General features: G+C 36.8%; 4 protein-coding genes across 6 annotated transcripts; 2 read left to right on the top strand and 2 right to left on the bottom strand.

Moving 5' to 3' along the window:
- The first annotated feature begins 637 nt into the window (after positions 1 to 637).
- On the top strand, positions 638 to 2,152 carry LOC103510615 (uncharacterized protein MG366-like). Its single transcript, XM_026824508.1, has 3 exons — positions 638 to 768; positions 1,111 to 1,864; positions 1,901 to 2,152. The coding sequence occupies exons 1-2, from the start codon at positions 638 to 640 to the stop codon at positions 1,826 to 1,828; spliced, it is 849 nt and encodes a 282-aa protein (XP_026680309.1). The 3' UTR covers positions 1,829 to 1,864; positions 1,901 to 2,152.
- A 215-nt stretch (positions 2,153 to 2,367) lies between these two features.
- Positions 2,368 to 4,441, bottom strand: LOC103510625 (NADH dehydrogenase [ubiquinone] 1 alpha subcomplex assembly factor 3). The gene is made up of 2 exons (XM_017444626.2): positions 4,220 to 4,441; positions 2,368 to 3,555 (listed from the first exon to the last, which is right to left on the bottom strand). The coding sequence occupies exons 1-2, from the start codon at positions 4,260 to 4,262 to the stop codon at positions 3,290 to 3,292; spliced, it is 309 nt and encodes a 102-aa protein (XP_017300115.2). The 5' UTR covers positions 4,263 to 4,441; the 3' UTR covers positions 2,368 to 3,289.
- A 133-nt stretch (positions 4,442 to 4,574) lies between these two features.
- On the top strand, positions 4,575 to 8,364 carry LOC103510450 (protein KTI12 homolog). 3 transcript variants are annotated; one of them, XR_003391888.1, is made up of 5 exons: positions 4,575 to 4,714; positions 5,537 to 5,688; positions 5,999 to 6,141; positions 6,369 to 8,165; positions 8,263 to 8,364. XR_003391888.1 is itself a non-coding variant. In XM_008475115.3 (3 exons), the coding sequence occupies exons 2-3, from the start codon at positions 5,554 to 5,556 to the stop codon at positions 6,916 to 6,918; spliced, it is 828 nt and encodes a 275-aa protein (XP_008473337.1). In that variant the 5' UTR covers positions 4,575 to 4,714; positions 5,537 to 5,553; the 3' UTR covers positions 6,919 to 8,054. The 3 variants fall into 3 exon arrangements, 2 of the variants coding, with proteins under 2 accessions (XP_008473337.1, XP_026680410.1); XM_008475115.3 differs by lacking the exons at positions 5,999 to 6,141; positions 8,263 to 8,364 and having other exon boundaries at positions 5,537 to 5,831; positions 6,369 to 8,054; XM_026824609.1 differs by lacking the exons at positions 4,575 to 4,714; positions 8,263 to 8,364 and having other exon boundaries at positions 5,518 to 5,688; positions 6,369 to 8,054.
- Positions 8,339 to 15,425, bottom strand: LOC103510634 (CDK5 and ABL1 enzyme substrate 1). Its single transcript, XM_026824597.1, has 9 exons — positions 15,315 to 15,425; positions 14,675 to 14,801; positions 14,049 to 14,155; positions 13,535 to 13,573; positions 12,168 to 12,256; positions 11,016 to 11,131; positions 10,321 to 10,427; positions 9,689 to 9,896; positions 8,339 to 8,524 (listed from the first exon to the last, which is right to left on the bottom strand). The coding sequence occupies exons 1-9, from the start codon at positions 15,383 to 15,385 to the stop codon at positions 8,384 to 8,386; spliced, it is 1,005 nt and encodes a 334-aa protein (XP_026680398.1). The 5' UTR covers positions 15,386 to 15,425; the 3' UTR covers positions 8,339 to 8,383.
- Positions 15,426 to 16,923: the final 1,498 nt, after the last annotated feature.

Below are 16,923 nucleotides of genomic sequence, written 5' to 3' on the forward strand. Positions count from 1 at the left end.
TTGTCAATAAGATTAGAAACTGAATGAAAACCGTGAGCTTGCTTACTGGTATGATAAAAAGAAAAACACAATGTGAGGGTTTTCTGCTTTTAAAACGGTTTATTGGGAAGTTTAACAATCTTGAATAGAAATTATGAGAACGAAACGTGTAGGTACTACGAGTAGGCTGCTCAAAGGTATTGGATAAAAGCTAAAACTTCCCGTCCGGTTAAAACCAAATGTCAGACCTAAGCAATCACCCCAGCCAAGGCTAATTAAGAGGCTGACGATAAACGATATAGCACAAATTTACTGTGGGTGTGGGACTGTGAGTTATGCGAGTGTGGGAAACATCTTGTTCGGCGAAAATAGTTACCCACTAAATAGTGGGCCCCGTGGACGGAAAGGTCGGCAGGAAATATTAACTGTAAAAACCAGAAACCTCAACGTAAAATTATCCGGGACCCAAAGTTGCTGAAATGATAATTATTATATGTGTGGCGTATAACTTTGACACTACATACAGGGTGGTATGTGCAACTCTGGAATTGGTTGGGAACGGATAATGTTCGTTCTCGGAACGGCTGGCTTTCTCCTATCCTGTCTTCCTTCTCTCTTAGATTTCGGGACGAAATCTGCATCTGAAGAAAACAAAGAAATGACATTGGAGGAATTCTTACAAGACGAAGATATACTGAAATCAGAAGAAATGAAGCTAAGTAAATCAAATGATCCCAAGATTATACATGCTTTCTGTCTTGGCACTAATCACAGATCAATGAAAAAGATGTAAGTTACCAGAAGATCTTGAACCGCTTATTCTTTTACTGAACTTATTAAGGTATTAACTTATTAGTTTCTCTGGAATCTAGATAATAAGCTTTCCAGACAACTGTGTAAATGTGTAATCCTTAGATAAAAAAGTAAAAAATAAATTTCATTTTTCAAATAAATTTCAAATTTTTATCAATCATACTGAGCAAGTCATTCAATGACAAAACTAATCTAATTAAAGAAAACTTGATTAAAAAACTTACAAGGAATGAATTACTAAGTGAAAAGAGTAGAAGAAACGACCAAGAACAGGAAAATAATAATACAAATAGAATAACACTTTACGAATTTTCTGAGCAAGTCATTCAATGACAAAACTAATCTAATTAAAGAAAACTTGATTAAAAAACTTACAAGGAATGAATTACTAAGTGAAAAGAATAGAAGAAACGACCAAGAACAGGAAAATAATAATACAAATAGAATAACACTTTACGAATTTCTCAAAGAAGAGGAACAGAAGCAAACGACAGCGATAGAAAATGGTTTGAAAAATCTAAAATTGAGGACACATCAAGAGGACAGTGATATGTTCTATGAAATTAACAATAATGCTCCCGAGATAAAAATAAATGATAATTTCATTCAAGTAGAAACTCAGACTCAGCCATGTATCAAGTACAGCCAATATGAAAACAACAGGCAAGTGTGTGCCTGCGATACTCAATTTGTGTTAACAAGCAATGTTTATAATCAAAACTGCAATCAACTATTGAGTAACATTGATTATAATAAAATAGAGTTCATAGACAGAAGTTACGATTATCATAGGACTGTTCATCAAAATGATGTATTGAACAGTTATCCATTTCAACAGAGATCTTGTAATAAATTGTTCAATTCAGTCAATAGTCAAGGCAGAAAATGTAAATCAAAAAGCAAGATAATCTCATCTCCTGTAAGAGGTGTTATGGAAGACGGAGTGTATGGTCCCTTGTGGCCATCAGTGTTATTAACTTATGACAAAGTTGTGTCTCCTCATAAAGTAGTGCATCCTAATGAATCATATGCTTAACTACATGGCTAAGTTTTGAATCATATGCTTAACTACATGGCTAAGTTTTGAATCATAATTATGCTTAACTACATGGCTAAGTTTTGAATCATAATTATGCTTAACTACATGGCCAAGTTTTTTTACGACTCAGCTTTGTGACTTGCTGCTTAGCCTGAATGAGGCAGTAAGAATAATTAATTTTATACAAAAACTAGTTCGATAGGTACCTCTACTTTCTTCTTTAATGTTCTGTATCTTCATATTTAATATCAAATAAAATAAATATTATAGGAGTTATATTTTCTATTATTTGAAATTCTTTGTATCCATACTATCCATGTGTAAATATGAACATTATGTATTTGTTACGAAATATATTCATTTCTCAAATTTCATTTTATTACCTATTAGTTTTGTGTTCTAGGTATTACTTGTATTACTGAGTACTATATCACCTTGGGAAAATATGACAAATCATAAATAATTGTCAATAAGATTAGAAACTGAATGAAAACCGTGAGCTTGCTTACTGGTATGATAAAAAGAAAAACACAATATGAGGGTTTTCTGCTTTTAAAACGGTTTATTGGGAAGTTTACCAATCTAGAATAGAAATTATGAGAACGAAACGTGTAGGTACTACGAGTAGGCTGCTCAAAGGTATTGGATAAAAGCTAAAACTTCCCGTCCTGATAAACTAATTTTATCCTGAACGGATAATGTTCGTTCTCGGAACGGCTGGCTTTCTCCTATCCTGTCTTCCTTCTCTCTTAGATTTCGGGACGATAAGACCTTAGCAGTTACAGTTCTCTCAATCAAACCTCTTTTTTTAAAGCTAAAAATCATCTTTCGTTTAGTGGAGGTTTATCAACGTCAGTGGTGTAGGGGTTAGCGCGGCGGACATCACATCTGCAGGTTGATCATTCGATTCCAAGTCAAGCCATGGTGATTTATTATTAAGGTTAATCGGACCACTTACAGGAGTGGTAAGTTACATATTGCAACATTAATATCATGATACGTGTACATCTGATAAAATGTATGGGTAATCTCATGAGCTAGGTCCCTCAAGTTAAGGGCTCAGACAAAACTTGGACAAATAATTTAGTTCTTCTAATGACTAGAGTTCATGTCTGCATTATCTGCCATGCAGATTGGTGTTTGACAAAGCCATAAGCTACCTTGGAACACTAAGTAAATATACATAATATGAATATAATATAAATAGATCTATTTATATTATATTCGTGTTAAGTAATTATTGATTATTGTAAACTAAACTAAATTTAATCATAAATAATATACTGATAGATTCTGACGTGACTTTGTGAAGATTCATCTTGAAAAGAACACCAGTAACTTATACTATAAATGTGAAGAGTATAATAAGTTACTGGTATAATACTTTTCATAAATAGATAATAATAAATCTATACAATATAAATTACAACAATACTCACCATGATCACAGTCTCTAATTTAGACATCTATCTTGATATCAAGCTTATAAACATCTCTATTCTGATGTTTGGTTGCCTGAATGTCTTCTTCTGTGAAAGATATCCGGACGGGAGGTACAAGGGCTGCTCCCGCTACTCTACCCTCGCTCACCATAAAGTTGAATGTAGCAATGGCACGTTCAGTGGGTAACACTTCTACATTGCAATGTTTTCTCACTTCATTGATTACGGGTATCAGCTTGGTGTGGTTAAACTTGAAGTCACCCAGACCTATGATTAAAACATCTGAAACAAAAAAGCCACGTTCCCTGTTACATGCTGAAAAAAAGGTGAGAATGTACCTTATTGAATTTCTTGATAATTATTTCATTAGGCTTTACTTTTGTGGAATGGGCTTCTGTTCCATGAAAGTTTGGATTGATAAAAATCACAAGTGTAGTGTTATCATCTTGTAAACAAAAGTATCCTGCCTTCTTCTGTTCCATGAAAGTTTGGATTGATAAAAATCACAAGTGTAGTGTTATCATCTTGTAAACAAAAGTATCCTGCCTCATGTAAATTATCATTATCACTTTTACACTTGTAACTTTTATTGTTCCATACTTTCAGGGAACAGGCTACTGGCATCGCAGTCAAATAGTTCAGCATAGGTAGGTACATAAAATACAAAAGAAATTTGCTCATTATTTTTTGGACACTCAAACAGGTATGTGCTCGGGTTTATTACTTAAACACAAGACATAAAATACAAAAGAAATTTGCTCATTATTTTTTGGACACTCAAACAGGTATGTGCTCGGGTTTATTACTTAAACACAAGCCATACTTTCAGGGAACAGGCTACTGGCATCGCAGTCAAATAGTTCAGCATAGGTAGGTACATAAAATACAAAAGAAATTTGCTCATTTATTACTTAAACACAAGAAAAAAATCCTATTGTCTTCTTACCAAGCTTTGGTTCAAGATGCAAAAACAAGGACAATGACTCCATGTTGATATCACTGTCATCAAGTATGTTCCAGCTAAAAACACATTTATTGAATACTGCCAGGGGTCCAACCACCACACTGTTATTACTTAATCTGAACCCAAACTGAAAATAGAGTGAGAAAGATATCAATAGGTATTACAAACGTTTTTAACATCATGATTTTTTTCTAGTTTGAGAGAGGTAATTGTAACTGCTAAGGTCTTGCTGTCCCAAAAGCAAAATTGGTGTGTACTACCAAAGAAAATGTTACCGGTGGGCCCGGCCAAGTTTTAATATTTCATTTTCATTTTCACTTCAAAAGTTGAAAACTTTTTCTGATTTTATTTTTAAATTTTTGAATAATTAAAAATCAAAAGTTCGGTTTTACTTATTTACTTATACTTAACTAGTTTTTATCTTGTATTTTTTTTTATCACAGAAACAGAACTTTGTGTGAAAGCTGAAAAATATAGGTATGTATATGTAACTACCTACACGTGTTAAGCACAACCCTTTATCCCATAGCAGGATTCTGATTAACTAGATCTCTATGTTAAAATATAATTCCTACCTATTCTACTTACCTAGGTACTTTTTTAGGGATCTACTTACCTAGGTACTTTTTTAATAGATATTCAATATCACTGTTTAGTTGATACAGTCTATATTAGTGGGGGTTTTTTCTACTTACCTAGGTACTTTTTTAGGGATCTACTTACCTAGGTACTTTTTTAATAGATATTCAATATCACTGTTTAGTTGATACAGTTAGTGGGGGTTTTCCCCTGATCCAGCCTGAGTCGGACTTGGAAAAATCAGCAGCATATGATTGATCAAAACTTTCGGTAATCATGCAGACAGTGGAAAAGAAAGCTCCTTTTTGTATTCCCTGATCCAGCCTGAGTGGGACTTGGAAAAATCAGCAGCATATGATTGATCAAAACTTTCGGTAATCATGCAGACAGTGGAAAAGAAAACTCCTTTTTGCGTTTAACCTAACCCTATAATAACACTAATCACTGCTCATTTGTGCCTGTTTTCCCTTGGTAGCAATCTTCCACTGACATGACTTCTGCACAAGTACCAAACTTTCTAAAGGTCTAAAGATGGGAAGGATATGACAAGTCCAATAAGTTTAAATACCTAATGCTCATTTGTGCCTGTTTTCCCTTGGTAGCAATCTTCCACTGACATGACTTCTGCACAAGTACCAAACTTTCTAAAGGTCTAAAGATAGGAAGGATATGACAAGTCCAATAAGTTGAAATACCTATATGATATTCTTCCCATTACAGATGTTCAAGTCAAGACAATGCCACTAATAGTCATCACTGGATATCCATGTTCTGGAAAAACAAAAAGAAGCTTGGAAATAAAGAGGTATTTTGAAGACCAAAATATACCAAACAAAATAATCCATCTCAATGATAATGATGTCATCAAAAAGGCAGGATTTAGCAAAGCAGAACTGTATGCAAGTGCTCAGAAAGAAAAAGAAATCCGTGGAAAACTCAAGTCTGAAGTAACTAGACTGTTAAACAAAGATAACATAGTTATTTTGGATTCTATGAACTACATCAAAGGATACAGGTATGGATGTAAGGGTGGAACTATTGCAAACCTACTCAGACCAAATTAGGTACCTACTTGGTGTGCTTGAAAGCTGGGTACAACTACTTATGTACATATGTAGGTATTATCATTTTAAAATATGTACCTATAAATTGATCTACCCATACTTGAAAATTCTGAGAAAGGCAGGATTTAGCAAAGCAGAACTGTATGCAAGTGCTCAGAAAGAAAAAGAAATCCGTGGAAAACTCAAGTCTGAAGTAACTAGATTGTTAAACAAAGATAACATAGTTATTTTGGATTCTATGAACTACATCAAAGGATACAGGTATGAATGTAAGGGTGGAACTATTGCAAACCTACTCAGACCAAATTAGGTACCTACTTGGTGTGCTTGAAAGCTGGGTACAACTACTTATGTACATATATAGGTATTATCATTTTAAAATATGTACCTATAAATTGATCTACTTACCCATACTTGAAAATTCTGAGCTTGAAAAAACTATGGAACACAGTACCTTTTCTTTTTACCCAACATATTATTTCTTCCAGGTATGAATTGTACTGTGTATCAAAACAAGTCAAGTCTACTCAATGTACTGTAGAGGTAATCATTGATGAGACCAGGATGAAGCAATTTAATCGAGATCAAGAGGATGAGGGTGAGAAATATGATGAGGATACACTCAATGCTCTAGTAATGCGTTATGAAGCTCCTGATCACAAGAACAGATGGGACTCCCCCCTTATCACAATACAAACGAATGACTCTACTCCATTAGAAGAAATATTTAATGCTGTTCTGAATAAGAAACCACCCAAGTCCAATAAATCCACCCTGTATATCCCTCTTAGTTCCAATACTTACTTGTTTGAGTTGGACAAGATAACTCAGACAGTGATTCAAGAGATTCTCAATAAGCAAGAATCCACACTGACAAAACTAAACTGTGATATAAGCAAATTGACTCTACCACAGTTGACAAGGTTGAAAAGACAGTACATTAATTTAGTAAAATTAAACCCTACCACCTCAGTTGATATTGACAATGTACAAGCAACATTTTTGCAATTCATTAATTCCAATTCTGATAAAGAATGATTGAAGCAAGTGCCAGTATACAAGTATAATGTTTTGTATTCAAATATTTTATTTACTGGACAAAAAAAGTCTGCAAGTATTCTGCATATCACTGACTACTTAGCAACTTAGCACATGAAATTCACACAAATTTAGTGACATGGAAGTTGAGTGTTGACCCATGTGAATGAGACCTTACTGACCAAGGTTGGATCTTACCAAACAGAGGTTAGAGCCATTTTGATTTTTATTATTATTTAAAAAGTTTTTTTTTTTTTTCAAAATATTTTTATACCTGTATGCCTTTCATGAAAATAAATACTGCCAGACAAATCATACTAGGCAATAACTACGTTTATTCATACACAAAAATGGCTAGAATAGAAAGTACATAAAAAGAAGAAAAAAATCCATTATGATAAAGAGGTTAAAAATTTATGACACAGAAATAATTAAACGTAACATTGCACTATATTTTACCACAGAATATTGAAATATTACTTAGATCAAGTAAATGAGAACTTTGGTAGAAGTGAAAAAAAGTCCGCCTAGTTAGCTTGGAAAGTAGCATGTCTGTCCTGAACCTAAGTGCTGGGTTGTGGGTTTGATTCCCATCCCATCTGTGAATCAAGAAAAAAACTAGTAGAGGTAGGTACTTATCATTTACTTTATCCAAATATCCATAAATTGCATCATTTTTAAACAAATATACGACTAGTTTGACACAAAAGAATATACTAAACATTAGGTAGACATAAAAATACACTATATTAGGTGGGTAGGAGAATCAGAAAAATACCTCAATAGCGGTTGTAGAAGGGTACCTAATCAAATAAATGAAAGCCAATAAAACAACATAAAAACCACCAAGTTTTTAAAATGTTTTAAAAATTTAAGTACCTCCTTGTAACTTACTTGCAGTCAAATTCCTAAAAACTAATAAAAACATTGTACACGTATACAGAGAAGGTACCAACTAATATTAAGTACAAGACATAAATAGATATTGTTCAGCATGAAAATCAAGTAGTAAGTACTATGATAGTGAGATTAAAATATTATCAATTTCTATAAAATTGTCACATGGCATAATTAAAAATTGGTCTACAATAAACATACGTAATACCAATCAATGAATAATAAATATAGTAATGTAATGAAATTCGAAAATAAATTGAAAATATCTTTCGAACAGTCCCAAAAATTAAAAAAATGAAATCCTTAAAGCCTAGAAGAGCAACTATGGGGAATATCATTATTATAATTAGGTACTAATTACAATAAAATTGCCCTTACATTCTTACAAGTAAATTACTCAAGTACCTCTATGTAGGTACATAGACTGTTGGAATATCAGATAATTAGGTACTAATTACAATAAAATTGTCCTTACATTCTTACAAGTAAATTACTCAAGTACCTCTATGTAGGTACATAGACTGTCGGAATATCAGCAGCAAAAGAGCAGCAAATGATCGAGTATAAGTCAAGACTCATAGGTGAGGCGTTGAAAGTGAGGCAGAATATCCCACGTGGGTAGATGAAGTCCGAACTCGAGAGCCACTAGGACTGCAAATTCCGCCGCGAACAAATCCTTGCGATTCAGACGAAATATGTTTTCCGTTTTCTGAAAATAAACAGATCCGCCATCCCAGTTAGCTTGGAGACCCTACCCCCAAGGAATTTTCTAAAAATTTAATCAATGCTGATTACAGATGTAAATTAATGCTTGAGCTTGCCAGCCTAGTTTGCTTGGAGGGTAGCATGCCTGTCTTGTAAGTTGTATCATTATTATAATTAGGTACTAATTACAATAAAATTGTCCTTACATTCTTACAAGTAAATTACTCAAGTACCTCTATGTAGGTACAAGGTACATAGACTGTCGGAATATCAGCAGCAAAAGAGCAGCAAATGATCGAGTATAAGTCAAGACTCATAGGTGAGGCGTTGAAAGTGAGGCAGAATATCCCACGTGGGTAGATGAAGTCCGAACTCGAGAGCCACTAGGACTGCAAATTCCGCCGCGAACAAATCCTTGCGATTCAGACGAAAAATGTTTTCCGTTTTCTGAAAATAAACAGATCCGCCATCTCAGTTAGCTTGGAGACCCTACCCCCAAGGAATTTTCTAAAAATTTAATCAATGCTAATTATACTAGGACTGCAAATTCCGCCGCGAACAAATCCTTGCGATTCAGACGAAATATGTTTTCCGTTTTCTGAAAATAAACAGATCCGCCATTCCAGTTAGCTTGGAGACCCTACCCCCAAGGAATTTTCTAAAAATTTAATCAATGCTGATTACAGATGTACATTAATGCTTGAGCTTGCCAGCCTAGTTTGCTTGGAGGGTAGCATGCCTGTCTTGTAAGTTGTAAGTGCTAAGTTGCGGGTTTCATTCCCGCCAGGGGCGCACTCTATCCCAAACAGATAAGGTTCAATCCTAAAACGGCTGGCTCTCTCCTACCCTGCTCTCCGTCGCTATTCAGTTTCGGGGCTTACAGCCTCTGTTGATATAGTTCCCTCTATCGTACATCTTAATTCTTAGCAAGGTTTTATGATTTTCCTCAAGAGTAAATAGGTACCAATACTACTAAACCTGGCTCTCTCCTACCCTGCTCTCCGTCGCTATTCAGTTTCGGGGCTTACAGCCTCTGTTGATATAGTTCCCTCTATCGTACATCTTAGCAAGGTTTTATGATTTTCCTCAAGAGTAAATAGGTACCAATACTACTAAATATTTTGTAAATTCTGGATATTTTATCAACGAAAACTTTGCTTACTCTTACCTCAATGAGTGTTTTCAATGCATCCCCCTTGACATCATTCAGTTTAGCACTCAGCAGTAAACAGGCCCCCGCGCACAACTTTCTATTTTCCTTGTTGATCAAAGCCAGGAGGATGAGTTTTTCAAAATAAACGTAAGCTTGGGCCACAGTTAACAACTCCAGGTTACTATTGTCCACCTTGGCAATTTTCCGCATTTCACGTTTTAAACTGTACGGGGGGGAAATATAGTCAGTATTAAAATGAGGTGGGTAAGCTTGGGCCACAGTTAACAACTCCAGGTTACTATTGTCCACCTTGGCAATTTTCCGCATTTCACGTTTTAAACTGTACGGGGGGAAAATATAGTCAGTATTAAAATGAGGTGCTTTTTTCCTTCAATTATTTTTATTTGGTTGTAGTTTGTATTGTCCTATTCCAGCCTATCTCAGCAGGATAAATATGGTATATTCCCTTCAATTATTTTTATTTGGTTGTAGTTTGTATTGTCCTATTCCAGCCTATCTCAGCAGGATAAATATGGTATATTCTATTCTATTCAAAAATAGAAGTGAAAGGAGTGTAGGTACTTATTTGAATATTTCGTCGACTTAAGGATCATGCAAAATGATAGCAAAATCCGGTAATCTCTTACCTTCTTAATTTACTGAGCGTGAGTTTAATGTGTGGAAACTTCTCCTTGAATTTATCATTCAGCTCTTTTTTCAAGTCCAAAGGTCGCACGTAGTCTATCACTGAGGTCTGAAAATCAAGTTAGACAACGCTGAGAAAAGGCAAAACCAGAACGTGAACAAAAGAGATACCTAATGAACATTAAGTTTCCTCCCATGAATACATGTGAACCCCTCGGATCCTCCAGGAAATAATAGGAATTTCAATTGTATTAAGCATGGATCAATGAATACTTGAAGCAATTGTCCCCAAATATTACACCTCAATTTTATGACTTTAGAACCACCATCCTACAATTCCGAATTTAAACTCGCTAACCGCTAAAGCACTAAGATTGGTTATGAAATAGTAGTTTTTATTAATTAATAATCCTACAATTCCGAATTTAAACTCGCTAACCGCTAAAGCACTAAGATTGGTTATGAAATAGTAGTTTTTATTAATTAATATTTGTCAGTTTGTCACATAATACCAATAGCGCGGTCAAACTTTCTTGACTTGGCGGGGTGGAGTGCTACCGCGCTCCTTAAATAAGTTCCTTTGACCCAGTATCGTTGTACACTTCTCGAACTCGCAAGAAAAAAAAAAAAATCGTAATAAAGTTCGATAAAAAAGAAAAAAAGGGATCAGGACGACTTGGTAAAATTAAAAACTTACCATGTATGACGTGAAAGTTAGTAGGGTCCGGTGTTTTCCTGCTATCAACTCAGGATCGTCCAGAAGGTTAGGTGAGTAAGGTCCTGAATATGGGTCACCCAATTCCCAATCCACCCCTGAAAATTAGACAGTACCTTTTTTATGTGACGCGGAAAAACATGCTCGATACCCCCTCATCTTTTCTTGCTGGGAATTTATCCAACTCAGGCCAGCCTCTCATTATCAGGTAGAACTGATGGAGTTACCTACTTCTACCTGATAGTGTGTGTGATCATCAGGTGTCAGTAGGGGTCACCTGCGCTCGCCTTGCACGCGGGAGACCCGGGTTCGATTCCCACTCGTTTCAGTCAGCTCCCATGGCGTAGTGGTCACTGCGCTCGCCTTGCACGCGGGAGACCCGGGTTCGAATCCCGGCAGGGTCAAGAAATTTGTATCATGCAAATGATTGATCCCGTGACTGGCTGTTGCGGGGCCCACTCAGCCTCGTGAGGAAATCCAATCTTCAGCTCCCATGGCGTAGTGGTCACTGCGCTCGCCTTGCACGCGGGAGACCCGGGTTCGATTCCCGGGGGAATGGCGTCAGCTCCCATGGCGTAGTGGTCACTGCACTCGCCTTGCACGCGGGAGACCCGGGTTCGATTCCCGGCGGGGCCAAGAAATTGTGTATCATGCAAATGATTGATTCCGTGACTGACTGTTGCGGGGCCCACTCAGCCTCGTGAGGAAAATGAGTAGCTATGACATATGTAATCGGGGCCCACTCAGCCTCGTGAGGAAAATGAGTAGCTATGACATATGTATAAATGCACATAGCAACCGGTGCCAGCATGGTAGGTAAACATTGGATTTTAGGATTATTGAGATATGGAGTAGCTATTATGTATAAATGCACATAGCAACCGGTGCCAGCATGGTAGGTAAATATTGGATTTTAGGATTATTGAGATATTGGGAAAAATCCTACAATGCTGCGGTGAGCACCAAAGTTGTGACATAATAACACAAAGAAACTGCATTTACATTTTTTTTTACATTTTTTAGTCAGATAGTGCATGACGGATCATATTGACTAGTGACTAGGCACTAAAAATAAATTGAAAAAACTTGCAACTATCGGTTCCAAAGAGTGTACGTATTTCGTGATGGCTTTACCTGCTTTGTTGTCCAGAACTGCAATTGGAGGTGATGCAGGTATCAGATTGGAAACGGCTCGTAACGTGCCCGCGTCATAGGAAAAACATCTGCAGGAAGAAAGCAGGACTAAATTAATAACAGTTATTTTAAAGCTTATTCTCGAATCATTCGTCAGCATTACATAAAAAGTTTGCATCCAAAAAGGAAATCAACATTGACATTTCGTTTGTGGAGGTGATGCAGGTATCAGATTGGAAACGGCTCGTAACGTGCCCGCGTCATAGGAAAAACATCTGCAGGAAGAAAGCAGGACTAAAATTAATAACAGTTATTTTAAAACTTATTCTCTAATCATTCGTCAGCATTACATAAAAAGTTTGCATCCAAAAAGGAAATCAACATTGACATTTCGTTTTCATCGAGAGTACCCAGCTATTGGAGGTGATGCAGGTATCAGATTGGAAACGGCTCGTAACGTGCCCGCGTCATAGGAAAAACATCTGCAGGAAGAAAGCAGAAATAAAATTAATAACAGTTATTTTAAAACTTATTCTCGAATCATTCGTCAGCATTACATAAAAAGTTTGCATCCAAAAAGGAAATCATCATTGACATTTCGTTTACATCGAGAGTATATTTATTCAATGTTTTGACCACTACGAATTAAAGAAGAGAGAATCATAAATATAAGATTAAATAAACCTAGATACCTATAGTAGGTTAGTATTGGAAGAGAATGAAGAGATACATAAACATAAGCAGTTTGAAATTCAAGACGGTGACATTCAACAGAGGAGAGCTTTAAAGGTTGAAAAAGGAAACCACAAAGAGAGATACATAAACATAAGCAGTTTGAAATTCAAGACGGTGACATTCAATGGAGGAGTGCTTTAAAGGTTGAAAAAGGAAACCACAAAATAAAAACAATAAGGTAGCAACAGGAGGGGTAAACCATATAATTTGAAAGAACAAGTAAAGGAAAGATTGAAGATCAACCTTGAAATGAGGCCAATGAGCTACTGGGGCCACTAGTACCACATAACATGCCCAAAAAGACACAAATAGGAACCAAAAGGGGGAAAAAATTGAAGTAGGTTTTATGTTGGTTTTTTTGGTCAAATGATAAATAGAGAGACACTTAATAGCACATAAAGAGACAACAATACAACATTGAGAAGTTAGAGGAGTCAAGTTACCCTTTTGTAATGTCCATTATGTGAGGGGTGCGTGACATACTGGAAATAAATGACAAACAAAATCAAAATTCACTTCGTTTAGAATACCCGCACAGGACTAAAGAGTCCCTTTTTGCCAGCAAATACGATAATAAAGTCTCGTTTACTGGTGAAATCTACAACATTGAGAAGTTAGAGGAGTCAAGTTACCCTTTTGTAATGTCCATTATGTGAGGGGTGCGTGACATACTGGAAATAAATGACATGACAAACAAAATCAAAATTCACTTCGTTTAGAATGCCCGCACAGGACTAAAGAGTCCCTTTTTGCCAGAAAATACAATAAAGTCTCGTTTACTGGTGAAATATTTGAAACAAACTCTTTTGACTTTGCGGGGCGGAGTGCTGCCGCGCTCCTTAATACATACAATCGAAATCTTTTCAGAATCAGGCTTTTTAAGGAGAAATAAATAATTAATAATAAAAAATGAGCTAGTCACGCACGATCTTGTACTCTTTTCCTTTCTCAAAATATATAATCCCAAGATAATATAATAATTAAGTTATTACTTAATTATCCAAGTGAGCAATGATTACCCCTGCCCCTACTTGACTATGTTTTGATTTAAAGGAGTATTATTATGTTAAGGCGGTCTCTTCTTGATCCCTTATGTGCCGCGTCCATTTTATTTAGGACTATTGCACTGCACTGCATTGTACGTACCGCGTAGAATAAGACTTGGCAGAATGAGGCGTATCCCCCACGTCACTTTCCTTGCGATCTTTACTTTGGTAACGTGATGGAGTCAGAAGTGCTCCATACGACATTTCCTGCAAATAGAAATGAGCTGTATTTTACTATCGTTCTTTTTTTATTCCACCCAGGAGATTCCTCTTTGGACGTAATAGCGCGATCACACTTGCTGACACGGGCCACTTATGTAACTACATAAAATTAGTTCCGAAAAGAAAATGTGCCTAATGTGTACCTGATTTAAAAGTCAGAAGTGCTCCATACGACATTTCCTGCAAATAGAAATGAGCTGTATTTTATTATCGTTCTTTTTTTATTCCACCCGGGAGATTCCTCTTTGGACGTAATAGCGCGATCACACTTGCTGACACGGGCCAATTATGTAACTACATAAAATTAGTTCCGAAAAGAAAATGTGCCTAATGTGTACCTGATTTAAGTCCACCCGGGAGATTCCTCTTTGGACGTAATAGCGCGATCACACTTGCTGACACGGGCCACTTATGTAACTACATAAAATTAGTTCCGGAAAGAAAATGTGCCTAATGTGTACCTGATTTAAGAGAAAAAAATATAGGTATATCATTGAGAAATACCTGTCCCTCTTGTCCTTTTTCTAGTCCCAATAAATCAAAAGGGTCTAAATTGTCATTGATAGAGGATAAAGGTCTTGGTCCTGTGGAAGTGTTCCTTCTTCTTCCACCATCCTTCTTCACGTCAGGTCTGAAATAATTTAGCACAAATTACAAAGAGGTGATAAGGCCAAACAAATCACACACTTTCATTTAATTAAAATAAATAAAAATATTTTGTGACAAACTAAAGTATTGCATTCTACGATAATTTCAATGTTGCCTGAGCCACACTAATTATCTTGGACGGTAGCTCACTTGCCTAGTAAGTGCCAGGTCACGAGTTCAATTCCCGCCTGAGGTGAACTTCGTCCTAAACAGTAAGGTTCTCAGATTGGCTCACTTCCTCCTATCCTGTCCTCCTTTTCTCTTTCATTTTGGGACGGCCTGAGCCACACTAATTATCTTGGGCGGTAGCTCACTTGCCTAGTAAGTGCCAGGTCACGAGTTCAATTCCCGCCTGAGGTGAACTTTGTCCTAAACAGTAAGGTTCTCAGATTGGCTCACTTTCTCCTATCCTGTCCTCCTTTTCTCTTTCATTTTGGGACAATAGGACCTCCATTACTGGTTCCCTCTATCAAACCCCTAAAAAAAAGTTCCTTACCTGTAGGCTCGGAACGTTCTGTTGTAGGGTAGAGATGTCATCATGGAGCAAGGATTACTTTTGCCTGACATAAGCACCAGACGTTGGTCACGAAACCTTTGCTGTTTGGGAAATAGGTACCTAGTAAGTGAATTTTATTCTCAATATTAATACTACATAATATGGTTTATCTTATATTGTTTTAGGTGGACTTTGCACCTCCTGTTGGTTACACAGAGCCTGAGAAGGTGAAGGAAAAAGAAGAGGATAACATGATAGACCCTGTAGATCTTATGCCTGAACCATCTGGCTTTGTAGCATTCCATGGCACTGGAAACAGGTGAGAACAAAAAACTGACAACAGGTGAATTGATGGGAACAATCTTACACACCTTAAACATCATGGGAATAAACTTACACACCCTAAACATCAATTGAACTAACCTTGGTATCTTTGTATTTCATTTTATTAGGATACCTCAATTAGGTATTGCCCTTTTGGTATCTTGTGCACCCATAGTGGTCTCATTGTCCTACTACCCCGTAAGTAAACTCTATAGACCTTGTGGTCATCATACTGACACAGCTATTCAAGAGTCAGAGTTCTATGTGCTTGGTATTGGATTGCACTCAGCCTTGAAATGACCTTTTGTTAGTAACCAGTGGGGTGGTATAACAAGAAAAAATAACTGAAGTTGGAAAATGAGATCTTAGAGGGCCTTGAAGGTCTCTAATGACCTCTATAGTTGTGAATATTACAAATAGTTTTACTTACTTCCTTATTCCCAGGGTGATTTGAAGCCTGGTTCCGCCCCAGCCGGGATTCAAACCCAGCACCTCCAGGTTGTTGAGAGTCAGTGCTCTTGACCACTCAGCCACAGAGGTGGATAGGGAGACCTATAAGTCCATACCTGTAGTGCTGCTCGGCTATCTCTTTAGCGCGCTTGTTACCGGCTTCCTTCAGCTCGCGCTCCTCCTTGCGCTTTAACTTGAGCGCTTCAATCTGACTTTGATACTCGAACTGGGGACAATGAACATCGAATGGATATAGAATTAGAATACAATACCTTAATTTTATCATTTATTATAAGTAGAAGATTGTCAGCCTAGTTAGCTTGGAGGGTAGCGCGTCCACCTTGTAAGCGCTAGGTCGCGGGTTCAATTCCCCCCCGAGATGAATTTTATCCTAAAGAGGAATTTTTACATTGGGGGTATTGGGACGCACGTGGGAGAATGACCTAATGGCCAAGTTCCCGACATTTGAAAACAACAACATCCTAAACAGATGTTATCTTTTCTGAAATACAAGTACCTAAGTACACAAATACTATAATAATAGACTCTTGAGTGGAAGGTAACCACTAGGCGAGGTTAACGCCTTAGGCGTTCTCTACCACCTAACCCTTAGAGCTCTATTATTATGTGGTCAAATTCTCAAATAAATGAGGATAAAATTCCATACCTCGGCTGGGATCGAACCCACGCCCTCCTGGTTACCAGGCGAGCGTCTTGACCACTATGCCACCGAGGCAGGTACTATAGTACTCAACTTACCTGTAGTTTCTGGTAGTGCCGTTGCGCTATCATGCGACGTACATGCGCTTGTATCTTCACAATCGCCCACATCTTT

This window comes from Diaphorina citri, unplaced genomic scaffold (genome assembly GCF_000475195.1).
Source record: "Diaphorina citri unplaced genomic scaffold, Diaci psyllid genome assembly version 1.1 scaffold27, whole genome shotgun sequence".
NCBI lineage: Eukaryota > Metazoa > Arthropoda > Insecta > Hemiptera > Psyllidae > Diaphorina > Diaphorina citri.

What these genes read in the sequence shown, in the direction of transcription:
- LOC103510625 (XM_017444626.2), bottom strand. Translation starts at nt 4,262, where the DNA reads ATGGAGTCATTGTCCTTGTTTTTGCATCTTGAACCAAAGCTTG. An exon ending in GCATCTTGAACCAAAGCTTG is followed by an intron (nt 3,556 to 4,219) that starts GTAAGAAGACAA and finishes TTTTTGTTTCAG; the next exon opens with ATGTTTTAATCATAGGTCTG.
- LOC103510634 (XM_026824597.1), bottom strand. Translation starts at nt 15,385, where the DNA reads ATGTCAGGCAAAAGTAATCCTTGCTCCATGATGACATCTCTACCCTAC. An exon ending in AAAAAGGACAAGAGGGACAG is followed by an intron (nt 14,156 to 14,674) that starts GTATTTCTCAAT and finishes TTCTATTTGCAG; the next exon opens with GAAATGTCGTATGGAGCACT. An exon ending in CATTGAAAACACTCATTGAG is followed by an intron (nt 8,525 to 9,688) that starts GTAAGAGTAAGC and finishes GTTTATTTTCAG; the next exon opens with AAAACGGAAAACATATTTCG.
- LOC103510450 (XM_008475115.3), top strand. Translation starts at nt 5,554, where the DNA reads ATGCCACTAATAGTCATCACTGGATATCCATGTTCTGGAAAAACAAAA. An exon ending in AACTACATCAAAGGATACAG is followed by an intron (nt 5,832 to 6,368) that starts GTATGGATGTAA and finishes TATTTCTTCCAG; the next exon opens with GTATGAATTGTACTGTGTAT.
- LOC103510615 (XM_026824508.1), top strand. Translation starts at nt 638, where the DNA reads ATGACATTGGAGGAATTCTTACAAGACGAAGATATACTGAAATCAGAA. An exon ending in CACAGATCAATGAAAAAGAT is followed by an intron (nt 769 to 1,110) that starts GTAAGTTACCAG and finishes GAATTTTCTGAG; the next exon opens with CAAGTCATTCAATGACAAAA.